This window comes from Hyposmocoma kahamanoa, unplaced genomic scaffold (assembly GCF_003589595.1).
Source record: "Hyposmocoma kahamanoa isolate Upper Pololo Valley unplaced genomic scaffold, ASM358959v1 116, whole genome shotgun sequence".
In the NCBI taxonomy this organism is placed as follows: Eukaryota; Metazoa; Arthropoda; class Insecta; order Lepidoptera; family Cosmopterigidae; genus Hyposmocoma; species Hyposmocoma kahamanoa.
The window spans coordinates 4,106,961-4,124,013 of NW_020653391.1; the positions used below are offsets into that span (position 1 = coordinate 4,106,961).

The window sequence follows — 17,053 nt, forward strand, 5'->3', positions numbered from 1 at the left end:
TACCCTAGGGCCAATAGGAATCTAGACTTAGTCAGGTCTCAAGAGATATAGACAAAACCCATGTACTTTACGAAAAAGTATTAAAAATTTGAGAATCACATATTTATTATTAATAAAATACAAATTGAATCGGCCTTGTTACATAAAAAAATGTTTATGTATTGGAAGGACAAATGTTAATTTTCAATAGGAAAATTTGGTAGTTTCTATGTCTGTGGCCATTCATAGGTACTACATTTCCGAGATTACATATTTTCGTAATCATTTTCAGTTTTAATTCGTATTATTTGTGACAGTAGCACATAAGGTTATGTGCTACTGTCACAAATAATCTAGCCTAGATCTATAATTTTTTTTTTTCAAGACCTAGGAGATTCACGAACTATGCCTATATGTATAGATGACCTATGTGGACAAGACCTACAGACCTTGTTGATAAAACCTACAGATCGGAGACCTGTTTTAGACCTAATTTAAGGGTAGGTTTATCCAGCGGTGGCAGTCTTCATTGGTCGAACTCCGCTCTTCATTAGTGGCGGCTGTGGGAATAAAAAGGTGTCACGTTATTTTTTTTATTTATTACATATTTGTGTTGTGTTTAAATAACGATTTTTATGTACACAGCCAAAAATAGAATTGTCGATACTTCGGGGATGAAATTCGGGCGTAAAAGCCAATTTTATGTACACCAAATTCCCAACTTTACAGGGGAACGGTTTTCGGTCATTCTCGGACTAGTATTCACTACCTAATTTCCGTGGCAATTTTTATTATTGAAGTATCCGATTTTTTTATCGTGCAATATTATTTAATATTCGAATATTGTATCGTGAAATAGTATTTAACACGCTAATATACTTTTGATATTTAAATAATAAAAAAAATGACACGGAAATTAGGTAGTGAACACTAGTCCGAGAATGATCGCTTGTATTGAAGCACTAAAATGAGCATAATACCTGCGATTATTGAGGTATTGCAATTCAATTTGATACATATCTACTCATTATTTTTCATGCTCTATAATTTCGCTGTTTCGTATAACAGACCTAGATAAAAATAAAGTGATTTATTATAAAAATATACTTATAAGATATAAACCTGAACGTTTATATACATTTTTATAAACTTTGTAGCTTGGCCTTTACCCTTTTTGTACTCGTTAAGCATCGAATCCATCGATGGCTTTCTAGAATAGTGGCCTATCTACAAAGCATCTAATTCTTCAAAAAAATGTTTTAAAAATACTACAACGTGTCAGTCGCGCGAAATTGGCATATCCTAGACCACCCCAACGTTGTCAAGTGATTATTATTAACCAATGAAAAGTTCGATGTCCCGTTCACAATAAAAATATTTAGCATTTTCTGAACAAATGTTAGGACTAAGCAAGTAAGGAACAATTTTGAATTAGGCCACTATTCTTGAATATGATATGGTCTCATTTGTTGTACTATTACCTTTATGATATTTATTAAGATGAATGTAACTTAAATTGAAAAATGAAAAAGATGAATTGAAAATTGATGATTTCTTTCCCTTGACACAAACAAGGTCTAAAGTTTGTCAGATCGTAGGTAATAAGAAGAAATAGTGGTTTAAATGGCAACACTGAACAATAAGACAAATAATAAGAAATAATTAAGTAAGAAAACAACTAATAATAGGAAAATTGATATTCATATGAATATGAATAAGACAATGTCATAGTGACTGTATTTCGCCATGCACCGTGTTGGCCTGCTGGAGATGGTATGTTTCTGTACATTGTACATACATGTTTAATATACGTATTTTACAATTTTCAAATGTGTAAATATCATTACAGCACCCGTAGTGTAATAAGGCCACATCTGCAAAGTTACAACTTTTCAGGGGGCCTACCATAGCCTTTAGAAATCTTATTTCGTCACCAATCTGTATTAAGAAAATAAATTCGGAAATAATTGTTTCCACTGCGTACGAATAACTTTCAAGATTGCTTTCGACATATGAACAATATTACTGTAATGTCAAAGTCAACTTGCAAACAAAATACAAAACTTTCTATTTATTTTAAATTTCTCATCGGGGATGTTAATTTGGATGCATTACTTTAAGAATAGGTAAAAGCCAGTGAGTAAATATGAAGGAAACTTGATGTGAAATCAGCCTGCAAAATTTGTTTATACGATCCATTTTTTACGTTTCAGTAAGTTTGTGCTTTAAGGTACGTGTTAGAGAAAGTAAGGCGAGGAAATGTTGCGTGTACACCAGAGATAAAATGATCCCTGTGACATTTCGGACCGTCGTTTTTCGACCGTCATATTGTTTTAAGAGTTTGTGGTAGGCCCTCAGAAGCGACTTCTACGAACAATATTAGTCTATAACTTTTTTATACTTATGTTCTTCGTATTATTTTTATGCTTTCATGTGATAAAAGCACTTGTGACGAATGATCACTTGTGGTTTATTATACTAAGGGTACTTTATTACTTAAGTATAATATCTGGGCTACTTGATATCGGGAATTCAGTTGCACAGAGTTCAGAGCTCGGCAAGTTGGACAATTCAGATTTAAAAACTTTATTGTCCACTTGCACTAAACATAAATATGTCTTAAATCAAGCATCGGTTTCGGCGGTCGGACATAATTAAATTTAGTGCTAGTGAACGTACCTAAGTCACTTGTGATAAGAATAATCCAATGTCCAAAGTGTCAAACTGGATGTCTAAAGTGCTATTATAAATTGTGTCTACAAAATAATTAATAATAAAGTACCATGATAAGTAAAGAATATAGGGTAAAACCGGGTTAGATGGCCATAGCGGGCAAATGGCCAATCGCAATATTTCAATGATCCGCTTACGAGATGGCGATAGTTATTGCTCAGTTAGCATCGTATCGTGTCTAAGTGCAAGTGTACGGCGAATATGCTGAGTAAAAAAAGAAAAAGTAAGTAAGAACCTTGTTAATTGTTTTGACTAATGCTTAAATTTTTTAGAGGGTTCATGTTTTCACTACAATGAAGTTATTTTTTCAAAATATTGATTATTTTTGTATTTATCCCTTAGTCCACACCCAATGCTTTGTTATAAGCTCAAAATTTTACGTATCATGGTTTTTCTTGTTTCTTGAAATTTTATGTATGGCCACCTCTCCCGGAACATTGGGACAGATGGCCTATCAAAATCGATGTAAGATGGCCATGTCACCAACTTATACCGAACACACAAAGGTCTAAAATATTAATAAAATTATTTATTTATTTTCGAACTTATTTTAGATGAATACTAAATACAAAATAAAGGTAGCCGCAATGAGAGGGAATTGCACTGAAGAATCATTACAAGCAGCTATAAATGCTTAGGAAATGTCCCAATACTTGTAAAGGGCACGAAACTTTGGTTTGTTTGAAAAACAAATATACGCGATGTAAATCCGGAAAAATAGTTTCATTTCATATAAGTGTAACAATCGCGAAAACCTCTTAGGTAGAAAACTCACAGCTATTAAAGCTGCCTCATCGAAGACTGGCTCCAAAGCGTCGTGTCTCACTTTTGGGTTCAAGAAAACTGAGAATTTGACGACATGAAGAAAAAAGAAGACTTAAAAAAACAAAACACCAAGTAAAAGACCTATCTAGGTCTAGAAATAATTACTGGCCATCTTACCCATAGTCCTATGGTCATAACACCCGGACACCTCGGAAGAGATGACCAATCGCATTTTTTTTAAACAAATTTTAGGGTTGGTCTCAAGACAATTTATTCTTTTTTCTGTTAAATAATTAATAGTTAATTGTTCAAAGTTTAATAAGAAATAAAGATTTGCAATGTAATATCTAAAATTTTATTTTGACAGCGTTTACAAAAAACTATGACCATCTACCCCGCTTTTACCCTAATTGTGTAACACATAAAGCACATATACATATAGCGAATATGCTACAATAGTGTCACAAGTCAAAAATCCTCATTTTATGAGTTCTGTTATAAGCATATACAGCAACTTCCCCAATTTTAGGGAAAAAAAAATTAAAAAATATAGCAACATTATACTCAGTTTGACGTTACGTTCATTCAGAAGAGAATTTAAACGAAAATATAACCGAGATATATTAACTTGCCACTTTTGTCATTTTATGAGTTGTGACTGTGTTGAAGCCGGTGTACGATAAACTAGGTTTGACAAGACCTGGTTGTTTAGTAGTGTATAGCGCTAGTTGATGGTACAAAAAATGTGTTATACAATTCCAGTGTTGTTCTGTTGTTTCGACGAGTTTTGTGTTGTAGGAAATATATTTAGAAAAAGCATACATGGCGGGTACACGCAGTAAATGCCCACGATGTAGAATAAAAAAATAAATCAACTGAAAATATTAAAAAAAAATATTTTTTAAGGTACAAATTTGTGTTATGCAAGTATGGAGTCGCGCGTCGACGCATGTCGCCAGGCGTTGCAGTTGAAAAACAAGACGCGACGCGACGCTTCGACTATGCGCCAGTGTGAGTTAAGCCTAAGCAATTTATTAATGGCATTATTGACATTTACTACGTTTACCTTGCCTATGCATGCATTTTGTTTGTACATATGATAATATATTTGAAAAGGTTTAAATTTATGAAATCACAGAACCACTGCTCACTCCCAAAAAATAAGAAATGATGATGACCTGAATAGAAAGAGAAAAAAAGAAGGGTATTTATGTTAACGTGATGATCCAATCCAGAAGATGAATGACGTCACAGGTTGACAGATGACGTAGTCAATGCTTTGCTTACCAATAATTTTGGCACTATTTTTGTATGATCTGTCCAGTGGTAAGATTCCTTTGGTACGAATAGACCAATCTTGCTGGTTCTATGGACACTTGCTGTGATGCGTCTGGTCTTATAGAATTATCATTTGCTTTATTTTGTGAATAATAAGTACCAATTTTAAATAATGATTTAATTCCTTTATCCTGATAAGGACTTTTTGTGGTGCTGCTGCTCTTTGTAGTACTGAAGTAATTAGCAAATTCTTGTTTGTTGTAAAATCCCTGTTTTCGCTCGTTCTTCTCAGTCGTTTTTGTTGTTCTTGTTGTAAAGTCTTTGAAGTCATATGGGTTTTTGGTTGTACTTATAGAATATCTGTTTATTGAAGGAGGGTACGAATAAGAATAATTTGGAGTTGTGCTAGTTTTCTCTGTGATGTACCCATATTTCTTACTAGTAGTTGTACTAGGAGTGTAGTAGTTATATTTCTTGGTAGTACTGGAAGTTTGGTAGTAATATTTGTAATAATCCTCTGTAGTTGACGACGATGATGGCTCTTTGTAATTTTTATATCCATTGTAATTGTACTGTACAGGCGGCGCTTTAGGTACGTACGGCTGTGTTGTGACTTCGTAACTGTGTGTTAATGTAAAATATTAATTTATCTAATGTCCTTCGTGCTGGACTGTACACATTCTGACTAAAATGAGAGCGTGTGGTTGTCTCATTTGTAATAGGTCAGTTTTGTGCAGTTTAGTAAGTAATTAATATTCAAGTTTCACTAATTTTATCTGCCATGAGAGTGTTTAGGTTCTTTTCTTAAATTTTATAAATCGAACATAGAAAATGTCTATATCAAGAAACGAACCAATCAGGTATCAAGTTGGTGGCATGTGATTGGTTAGTTTCTTGACATTTTTCCCAAAAAAAACGCTAATTAAGTGGTTACGCACTACTTTATAACTACTCATTGTTAATATAATTAAAAGTGCAAAACTTACCTACTTAACAAAAAAGAATGTTTTTTTAAATACTAATATCAGCCTCGGGAAATGTTACAGTATCCTAATCCCATTAATTATGGAACAGCAACAATTTAATCAAAACAAAGATAATTATTTCATCATGAAATGATAACAAATTGTAATTACCAACTTCTATTTAGGTACTAAATTGTAGATCCATTTTATTGTAACCACTACCTGTAAGCTGAGGGGTAATTACGTAATTTTATGACTTTACTGTAGGTATTGTTTTAAATTGTTCTATGAACCTAGCCGATTACAATTATTCTAATCACAGTCATTTACTGATTTTATTAATTAATTGTAATTAATCGCATTACCTGGTTATATTTCCATAGAAAGGGCTAGTCTCTGGTCGCACGTAGTTTGGCGTATGTTGTGAATAGTCAGGAATTATGTTCTCGTGCTCCGTTATACATCGCCCGTTTATACAATACTGAAATAAGAAGTAACATTTTTCATTGAAAGTAACATTAAAGCACCATGGAGGGTTTGATTAAAAAATCTCGTTAAGCAAATTCACAAATATATAATCTTTAAGTGTTTTTAGATATATAAGATAGACAATTATTGGTTTTCATACACTTTCGTGCTTGGCAATGTAACAAAAATTTTTTAGGAATTTTAATTAATATTTATATGCTATAAAAGATTATTATTCCTTGATTAAATATAATAATAATAATAATAATAATAATAATGATTTATTTCTCACAAAAACAATTGGTTACATTTCAGCCCGCCAAACTGCATAACAGTTTGTTGGCGGTGACAAACTCTCAAATATAACAAAAACTTACAATCTACCTGCCCACTATTATGAAAAAAACTAATACAATTTATTAAACTTATTTTACTTACATATTAATAACTTAAAATATATATCTTATCTATCTTTAACATCAGCTAACATTTTATCTCTTATTTTCTTTTTAAAAACATACTTTGATACACTATTTTCATCTACAGGTAAATCATTATAGATGGATGGTACTAGGTAGTGTCTTGTTCTTTGACCAAAGTAATTACAGGCTCTAGGTACAACATATTTCGAACTGCTAACAGATCTAGTAGCATAAGAATGCACAGCATAATTTTTGAAATCATTGTTTCTATACTGCTCAAGAGCGATTAGAAATTTAACTTTATCTTGAACTGGCAAAACCTTACAAATTGAGAATAATTCTTCATATCTCTTGTTACAATTGTCTTTAACCTTTTCATCAACTAATATTTTCAAAAACCTTATTTGTAGCTGCTTAATTTGATCCAAATAATACTTAAAAGTACGCCCATAACTACTCAGACCATATGACAAAATAGACTCCGCCAGTGCAAAATATACAACAAATAAAGTAGCCCTATTAACAATAAATTTAAGATGAAAAATCTTTTCTAAAGTCAACCTTAATTTGGAACACACACTCTCCACATGCAACTTCCATGAGAAATGCCTATCTATTATTAATCCTAAGTATTTGAAACTATTAACTAAATCTATACAATCACAAATACAATTAATTTTTTGCTTATGAAGACATTCATAAGAATGGCCATAAATTTTAGGTTTATCTAAGTAGACCCCGCTATAAGGTGAATATATGTGCATACATTTTGTCTTGTTAATATTTATAATTAAACCATTGTCATGAGACCACTTAACAATATTGTCAAAATCCTCTTGTATTTTATTTTCTATATTTTTAAGATTAGTATCTGCATACACCAAACAAGTGTCATCAGCGTACATGAAAACCTTACAATATTTAACTACATTACCCATAGAATTAACATGCATGTTATACCCCACCGGACCATATACTGAACCAGTGGGCACTCCATAAGTAATATCAAATTTTTTACCACTCTGGCCCTCTATTACAGTTTGTAGTGTCCTATCCTTTAGATACGCTCGAAACCAATCTCCAAGTGGACCGCGAATGCCACATTCGTCCATGGCTCGAAGCAACTGGCAGTGATCTAAAGTATCAAATGCTTTTTTGAAATCTATGAAAATAACTACCAGTTGCTTCCACTCGTTTAGACTTTCATTCACATAATCTGTGAAACCAGCAAGAGCTGACGCAGTACTACGACCTCTCCGGAAACCATGCTGTGCATCCGATACTACATTATGATACTCTAAAAACTTTGTCACTTGGTTCATAATAAACTTTTCAACTATCTTATTGATTACCGACAATATTGCTATTGGTCTGTAATTCGCATAATCAATATGACTACCTTGCTTATATAATGGTCTAATGTTAGCAACTTTAAGCTCCATAGGATATACTCCCTTCTCAACACAAAGATTTATAAATTTTGCCAATATTGGGCTAAGCTTGTACCTGATCTGTTTAACGTCCATAACCCTAATACCATCACATCCAGGTGATTTTTCATCACTTAAATTATTTATTATTTTCAATACATCTTGAGCCTTAGCCTTAACAAACCGCATGGATACTGGACACTCATTAACATAGTGGGCTCGTTCCAAGAAAGTTCGATCACAATTATGTTTAAGTTTAATAGCCACTATTTCCTCTGTAAATATTTTAGAAAAATTATTTGATAAGTTTTCAATGGAATCTGTTCCACCCAGATATTTTACTATTACTTGATCTAAACTTTTCTTTGCTCGACCTAACCAACCATTAATACAAGACCAAATCTTTCTCGAATCATTCCTACATTTTTTTAACTGATTTTGTTTATGTTTATTTTTGGCAGCATTTATAAACTTATTTACTTTGTTTCTAAATTTGGTATACTCTAAACGATAATTAGAATTTTTAGGAGAAGATTTCCATTTTCTAAATAATTTATCTCTTCTATTTATCATTTGCTTCAATTCTATTGTTATCCACGGTTGTGTCGGCCTTTTTTTTACAATAATTTGACTTATTTTGCTAGACTCATAAATACTACTAAAAATACAACACAGCTCAACATACAGCATAACAGGGCAATTAATTCCATCTAAATCTGACCAACATACTTTACCGAGTTGCTCACAGACACGTTCACTATTTAACACTGTTCGCACTTTTTTTATGTTACTATCACCACACAACACTTTATCCGAAGTCAGCTGCAATCCTATCAGGTAGTGATCAGCGATCTTACATCCCAGAACAAAAGATGATAAAGCGCGCGCCCGGCATCGCACCCACACATGATCAATGCAAGACCGAACCACACAGTCTTTGACTATTTCCTCCCGCGTGAAATCTGTTATCCCACACTCGAACCCCTGGCTACTTAAAAGATCTTTGTATTTCCTTACACCAGTTATGCTCTCATCTCTTAAATCCATGTTAGTATCGCCTATGAGTATCGTATCTGAGGAAACATTGATATTCTTTAATATTTTATGCAGTTCGTCTACAAAACATAACCTGTTTGTTTTGGGAGGCCGGTATACAGCCACTATTTGCATGTCTCCGCACTTGTTGCTCCATAATTTCCCGTACAACACTTCCATAGTATTAGCCTCTATAACTGTTGCAGATAAATTATATTCTTTCCTATAGTAAACTAGAATTCCACCTCCAGATCGGTTTCTTCGTGCATGTATGTATGTGTCAAATCCATCTATTCCGAACATAGACAATTCTTCGCTAGTGATGTTTATTTCTGACAATACGATAACATCTATGTTTTTTTGGCATGTGTCCATTAACACAAGTAGGTGATTATAATACTTTTTTAGTGACCGTATATTTAAATGTAATATATTTAGGGTATTATTATTAATTAATAAGTCTGCACTCCATTTATTTGTACTGTCATATCTAGTATATTGTATATTCGTGCAGACATGCGACAGTAAATCATTGAATTTTATATAAAGAAGAGATACCTACATTATTATTAAATATTTTTATTCGTACATCACTCTCTCTTCTTCATGTTGTTTACATCTTCCTCCTTACGTATGACATATATTTTTTTATTCTTTTCACTATCATCCTTTCGGGCAAGTATTTTTCCATTTTGAACCCATATATATTTATAGATTTCTCTTAACTCCGTCTTTGTATACCATAGGAGTTGACGTGTATGCTTCGTTAGGTCCTCGTTAATGTATATCGGTGTGTTATCTCCATCAGAGTAGACATCCTTATTGTAGAAGCGCTCCTTTTTTTTCGCCAACCATTCGCTGCGCACAGCACTAGAACTCAAGGTCACGATCACTGATCGAGGTCGCTGTTTGTTTTCCTTATCAACTTTTTCCACTCCCACCCTCATTACTTCGCATATATTTATTGGATTCAAATTAATCTTTTTGGCCAATTTTTCTACTACAGTTTTTATATTTTCACCCTCCTTTGACTGCAAACCGACAATCTCAATATTTCTCTCTTTGCCCTTTGACTCCAGAACAGAAATCCTTTCTTCCAAAGCTGCACTATATTTCTCTAAGTATACATTCTTTTGTTCTAAAGCCACCATCTTTTGATCCGTTTTTTGTTGCGCTTTCACTAGCTCCTCATATTTCTGAGCGTAGAAGTCGACTGCCTCAACAAGATCATCAAGCGTCTTTTTTACAGAAAAAAGGATTTCAAGTTTACTATTGACTTCTCCAAGTATGGCACTGGGTGATGCTTTCTCCAAGTCCACGTTCAGCCTTGAGCCTTGGAATACAGGTGTCCCCTCATCTTTGGCACAACAAAGGCATAGCCCTGCGTTTGATAATAATTTACCTTCACTGGCACACTTCTTATGATAATTTCCACCACAGGTACCCTTGCACTGAACCATTTCGCCTCTAGACACAAATTGTCTACACTTTTTGCAGTTCACCATTTTAAGTAGGTAGATTGAATATAATAATAAAAAAGTAACCAACGTCTGCACGCTGAGAGTTTGCGACGCGGACGTTTATTATGTCGCGGATGTTTAATATGATAATATAATCTATATTATTTTTGAATAGCTTAATTTATTTTTATAATTACCTGTCCGTCCCCACACGGTGACCCTTCGGCCGCGGGCCGGTACGCCACGCAGTACCCGCTAGCCGCGTCGAAACAAAACAGCTGCGCGCACACTCGCTCGTCTTTGAAACACGCGCTGTAATAAATACGTCGAAGTTGAAATATGAATTTGAAATGAAAAATTCACCACCCACCATGAGTAGGGCTCGAAGATCCTCTAAAGTATTGTTAGCCAGTTTGGACACAATTACTGAAAAAACAAAAAGATACTTTTTCAACACTTCTTTCTGTATTTTTGACCATTAACAATGTTTATCAAAATCGTTTTAAAAATTCGATAACAGCGTAGTTTCATAAAAGATGAAATCAAATATACTCTCAGACACATAATTCCAGCCACCTCGCATTTTCGTCGTAAAGGGCTAGAATACAAAAATAGTGTTATTAGGTTTATTAGGTTTCTTTCAGTCAGTTCGTGCGGTACCCAAACATCGAGCTTTTTTGTATACCCAGACTTTTTCAAATGGGCTAAAACCGTTTTATGGTCAACATTTAGCTCTTCAGCAAGGTTGTAACTACTAATATGTCGATCTTGCTCCACTTTTTCAAAAATGGCATCAACTTTATCCGTGACAGGGCGGCCAGAACGAGCTTCATCTTTGACATCAAAGTTCCCGGACTGAAAACGCTTGAACCAATTTTGTGCTACTCTTACTGACACTGCGTTAAGTCCATAAACGTCACAAATTTTTTTCGCAGCTTGTGTCGCATTTTTCCCTTTCATGAAATAAAACTTCAGAATGTATCGAATTTCTTCTTTAAATTCACTCATCATGGCAGGCAGAAAAACAAAAGAAAAATGGCGGGAATCGGGTTTTATTTTTTTTAAATGTAATCCTTCTGATGGTATCAAAAACAGCCTGATACATACTGTACAGCCAAAGAGATTTTAATACAACTTTACACCAATGAAATACGAAAGAACTTTTTCCCCAACCTATTATTATATACATAAATATCGTCCTCACAATCTACCCGCTACTGGCGTACAATGTTTAATATATAAGTGCATAATTTAAAAGAAACTTGTGCATAAAGCATATTATTTCATTATGACATTCATTTCGTTAATATTGTTTTTTAATTAGCCACTTCGTCAAAGTTTTTTTCCAAAATCGTATTATCGCTTTTATTTTTCTTTATTTTTTTATTTTTAAGTACTAACATACATGCAACATACAATTTACCCGTATATACTCCACAATATCCACAGACTTTGCCGTGACACATATAACAACATCGTCGGTACTGCTGAACGTCAAAGTCAAAGATTATTTATTCCATAGGTAAAATAAATTTACACTTGAAAACGTCACATTTAAGCTACTGCTCGTTCACTACGCTGGCGCTGACCTCCCTGAGAAGAACGAGCAAGAAACTCTAGGGATTGCTCTTTTCAAATAAACTTAAATGCTATGGAATACACTTCGAATTAAATTTGTGTGGATTCTAAACGCAACTATTAGGACGAGTCGGGGCGGTGCCACTAAAGTTACGGCTGGTGTACTTCTTTTTCTGTTCCACCTTTTTGGAACCGTCCTAGTCGCACTGGTCAACTCGTCTCGTGGTATTGACGACACAGCTACAGAGATGAGTTCCCGTTTCTTCTACTCCGTCGTTGGTAACTGCCTGGGTTGTGGTTGTGGAGCAATGGGTCGACTGATAGTGGTAACAGCAGCGTAATCACGTGGAAGGGTCAAGGTGCTTATGCGTGACGACTCCGCCGGGGCGGAAAAACGTCATTTGGTAAGAAAATATATACACGAAATTTATTTATTTATTAACCCTTTTAAGCTGAGTTACAAATACTTTTTATATTGCATTTTAAATGTTTACAAAATATCTCTTAACTCAGTGTGCTTCTTGGCATAGGCCTCCACCGGATATTTCCAGTGTGCTCTATTAAGAGCTACTCTTCTCCAACATAGGCCTTCATTTAACTTCAGCTCATCCTCCTCATTTTTGATGTTGTCGCTTTCTGTTACGTTTTGCACCACGTGCGTACCAATTGGTGACTATTGTGCTCCATTTTGCCTGATCTACCTTTGAACGCAAATCTATTACCTTGATACGTCTCCTAATACTGTAATTCCCCACTTTTTGAATTTACCTCACGCCGAGCATGCTGCGCTCCATTGCTCGCTGACCCGTCGTAGTTTGCTTCTGTGTACTTTATTTAGTGGCCATGTTTCGCACCCACAAGTCAGGAATGGAAGAATGCGTACGTTAAAAGTCCTTCTTTTCACGTAAGTACTTGCTTTTCATTATCTCCTTTAGGGTCCAGTATTTCTTCCTTTCCGCTTGCCAGTGTATTCTCAATTTCTTTACACATTTGATCATTAGGAGCGATTATACAGCCAACGACACGACATACCTTAACTTAAAATGTTGCCTTACCTAGTGCCTCTATCCTTCCGGCACTGCGCGTCAAGCGTGAGTAGCCGGCCGGGCAGTACTCGTGGTAAAGAATCGTCCTCGTGCGGCGAGTTGTATAGACATGTTGCTGTATCACCACTGGAGATAAAAAAATGATTTTTAAATTTCTTATTACATAATCTGTTATTTATAAGTTATCTTGTTTATTTTATAATCGTATCTTTACTACGAAATAGGAAGCAATAACAAAAATTCAACGTCGTTTAGAATAAAATTAGTTGACAAATTAATAGTGACATTTCACAGACATGGCGATATAGAACATTTTTTTATTATAGTATATTATTGTAACTTTTGTATTGGAAATAGACTTAAAGTGCAGTGTTAAATAGTCAACACTACAATTAAAATTTAAAAAAAGTCAATATAAAGTGCAACTCCCGTAACTGACTAGACACTCGTATAGAAGCCAGAAATAAAAAAAAAACATTATAATAACGCACACACTCAACATAGCCCCGCACTAGGGAAGCCCTGTGTCGCGGGTGCCATGGACACACACATAGACAAGCACAATTTACACCCAAACTCACGAGAGAAATAAATGTAGGCCATACGAATATTTCTCCCGGCCCGGGAATCGAACCTGGGACCTCTGCGTGGCAGTCCGGCGTGGTAACCGTTCGGCCACAGAGGCAGTTCTTATTATATTATGTTTAATATTATGCAAGGTTCGAAGTGATAATTTTATAATCATATTTATCATGATAATTATATTGATAAATGTATCTTTGAAAAAACAAATATACGCGATTTAAATCCGGAAAAACAGTTTCATTTCCTATGTATCTTAGAAATTAATCATCTTGACATATAAAATTAATTGGAACAATAAAATAGCAACTCATATCGATGTCGGTATGTCCTACGTGATTGCGAATGCCGATTACGCGGCTGACGATAGTGCGAAGACGGTGCGAAGAATTGCAACAAACTGCAGCCATGGGAGTACTTGCAACAATTAACTTGCCTTCCAGCTTTTGCTAAACTGTCTTCGTGCTATCGTCATTCGCGCAAATGAACTATCGCGCAACTGACCATTCGCGCAAATGAACGATCGTGCATTTAAACTCTACTCCCTACTTAAATTGCTTACAAAACATGCGTCAAACGGTAAAAGGAACTGCCTCTGTGGCCGAACAGTTACCATGCCGGACTGCCATGCAGAGGTCCCAGGTTCGATTCCCGGGCCGGGATAAATATTTGTAAGTCCTACATTTATTTCTCTCGTGAGTTTGGGTGTAATTTGTGGTTGTCATGTGTGTGTCCTTCCACCCGCAACACAGGGTTTCCCTAGTGCGGGGCTATGTTGAGTGCGTGCGTTATATTATATTATTATTAATATTAAAGCTTTCGCGCAACCGTATTCGCACTATCCTCATTCGCGTAATCGGCATTCGCACTCACGTAAGACACCCGCAATGTCGTGCCACAATATGTTTGTATCTGGCCATGTACTCTCCTCACTCTATTCTATTTCCTTAATGGCGGTCACTAGGCTTGGGCCAGTGTCAGTTTCGATTAATGTTGTCAGTTAATATTGTTCAATTCTCCGTCTGACATCCGTCCGAAACAGTGACTGTCAAATAAGTAATACTCGACCAAATTAAAAAAAAACGCATGATGCGAATGAAGCTTCATCTTTGTCATTGTCTTTTAATTATGCCGATTGTTACTTATTTCACAGTAATTGTTACGGACGGCGAACGAGAATGGACCTCGAGAAACGTATCTAAACGTGTCAAATGTTAATCACAAAAAAGTCACAACCCAAATAGTTTTCTCCAAAGAATATTTAGTAAGCAGTAGAGTTCCTCCAGGGTAGTACTGCCACCTTACCTATTTCTGCCGCCAAGCAATAATGTCAGCATTACTGTGTTCCGGTTTTAAAGGGTGCTGGTGAAATTACAGGCACATGGGACTTGTCAACTTCAAGTTTCGTAGTAACGAGCGCAGTGGCAGTACCACTCAGATCTTTGCGATTTAAAGCTCTGAGTGGCACTGCAACTGTTATGAACAAGAGTGTAGGTTGCCATCGGGAGCACGACTTGTCCGTCCTGACACTTTATATTATTTAAAAAAATATATTTTAAGACCGTTTGTCACGTTTAGGTGAACATTTATGAATCAGCAAGGATTAATTAAGCTGTTATTTAAAAAACAACTTTATTTCCACTAGTAGTTCTCCTTGGAACACTCACTTTAAAAAGTGATGGAAACTTTGCACGCTGCAAGCTGACCACCGGAAACCTTTCTCCGTGTGTCTCAGGTCGGACATGATGTAGCCGTCTTCCCAGCGGCACTTCTCGGCGCCTGGACCACCCAGGTATGACGGAGGGGGGCTGCCGTCGTGGACTGCCCCCAATCTGAAGGATGAAAATAGATTCTATGTATAAATAATGGCGACCTAAGCAAGATTTTCATATTTACAAAACAAACTTTGTACATTTCTAGTTGAAACACTGATTTAAAAGACAAGTGTTCCTTCAAAAAATAATTTAAACAGACAAAAAATATCGACTAAACAGAAAGCAACCAATTTAAATGTTTTAGTTAACCGATTTAAATAAAATTAGTTTATTGATTTAATACGTGACAATTTCAATTCGCAGTAAGATTCATTCAGTATTTTTTTTTAACTATCAAATCTTGTTTTCTCAATTCCACCATTTTTGAGTTACGACAGTGTTCGGTTTCATGTGCAAAATTACTTTGCGGATATTTGTAGGTAACTGTTATAGGTACAAATGTCACTTAGGTATCACCAGTCACACGACTTGTTCCTCCTGTCACTTGATATCGTAAAAAAATGTTACGACGACGTGGATAATACTTACAAATGTCCAACTTCATGGGCGGCCACAATAATGCCAGAGAAACCTCCGGTATCTTCAATGATGGCTACCGAGTTTACTTTTTCCAGTCTCTTGTTTACAACACATGCGCCGCCGACATACGCAAACCCTGAGCATAATACTTGTATTAAATTATTATCTACCGAAAATATATATATTTTATAATAGGAATTCCAATTTCGTCACAATTTATTCAACATATTCTATTTTAAATATATTTATCTACACACATATCATAAACTATCTATAATGTGTTCAAAAACCGCAAATTACGACCAGCGTAATTGTTTTGTTAGAACACTTATCTGTGAAAGTTTTATAATTTCGAACATCTCTGAAAAACAAAACAATTTGATTGGACCTCAATTGTAATATCAGTCAAGATGAAGTTTTATTCGAAATGAAATGTCAATAGCAAACAATTTTGACAATTTCACACGTTACTTGATATCGAACGATATTATGGTTGGGGCCAATTCTACGTTTGTCTATGAATTAAAAATAAAAGCTACGGTTGTGTGACATGCGTGAGAAAAGTTTTTATTTGCCGCCATTTCGCCAGTCGTTCCTGAACACATCACAGATCGCTTATAATATGTGTGTAGATAAAGCAGTGTATGTAACTGTACATAATTAAGCTTTAAAACATTCGTGAGATGTTTTTATGAAACTCGCCTGTCGGCTCGACAAACCCTAATCGAGCTATAATGCCTTTCATTATGTAACAGTTACATAAACTACTAATTTTCTCAAGCATGTTTGCACACTTTCCGTTACTCCTTTAACTATTGCATTCAACTGCCGAACACAGGTAACCTGGCGAACCACATGTTTTGATTTTAGACGACATGTTATCCTGTTGGATTTACTTTACATATAAGTCAGTTATCAAAACGGCTCAGCTCTGTAGTGCACGCGGTTTAAAAAAACGAAAACTTTCAGACTTCGAAAGTCTTCGAAGTTTGTTTACTTCAGCTACTTTCACAGTTTA

General features: G+C 35.1%; 1 protein-coding gene across 3 annotated transcripts in view; it reads right to left on the reverse strand.

Annotated features, from left to right (window-relative positions):
- Positions 1–510: 510 nt before the first annotated feature.
- LOC113239857 (A disintegrin and metalloproteinase with thrombospondin motifs 16) overlaps positions 511–17,053 on the reverse strand; it is a 255,368-nt gene continuing 238,825 nt past the window's right edge. For 2 of the 3 annotated variants that reach the window (XM_026477006.1, XM_026477007.1), the window contains exons 11-16: positions 16,045–16,171; positions 15,409–15,573; positions 13,169–13,285; positions 10,733–10,847; positions 6,086–6,201; positions 4,764–5,376 (exon numbers count right to left, since the gene is read on the reverse strand). In XM_026477006.1, coding sequence (XP_026332791.1) covers positions 4,779–5,376; positions 6,086–6,201; positions 10,733–10,847; positions 13,169–13,285; positions 15,409–15,573; positions 16,045–16,171 — 1,238 coding nt within the window. In that variant the 3' untranslated portion in view covers positions 4,764–4,778. Of the gene's footprint in view, positions 540–4,763; positions 5,377–6,085; positions 6,202–10,732; positions 10,848–13,168; positions 13,286–15,408; positions 15,574–16,044; positions 16,172–17,053 lie in introns of those variants that run through there. The other variant, XM_026477008.1, reaches the window with a different exon arrangement.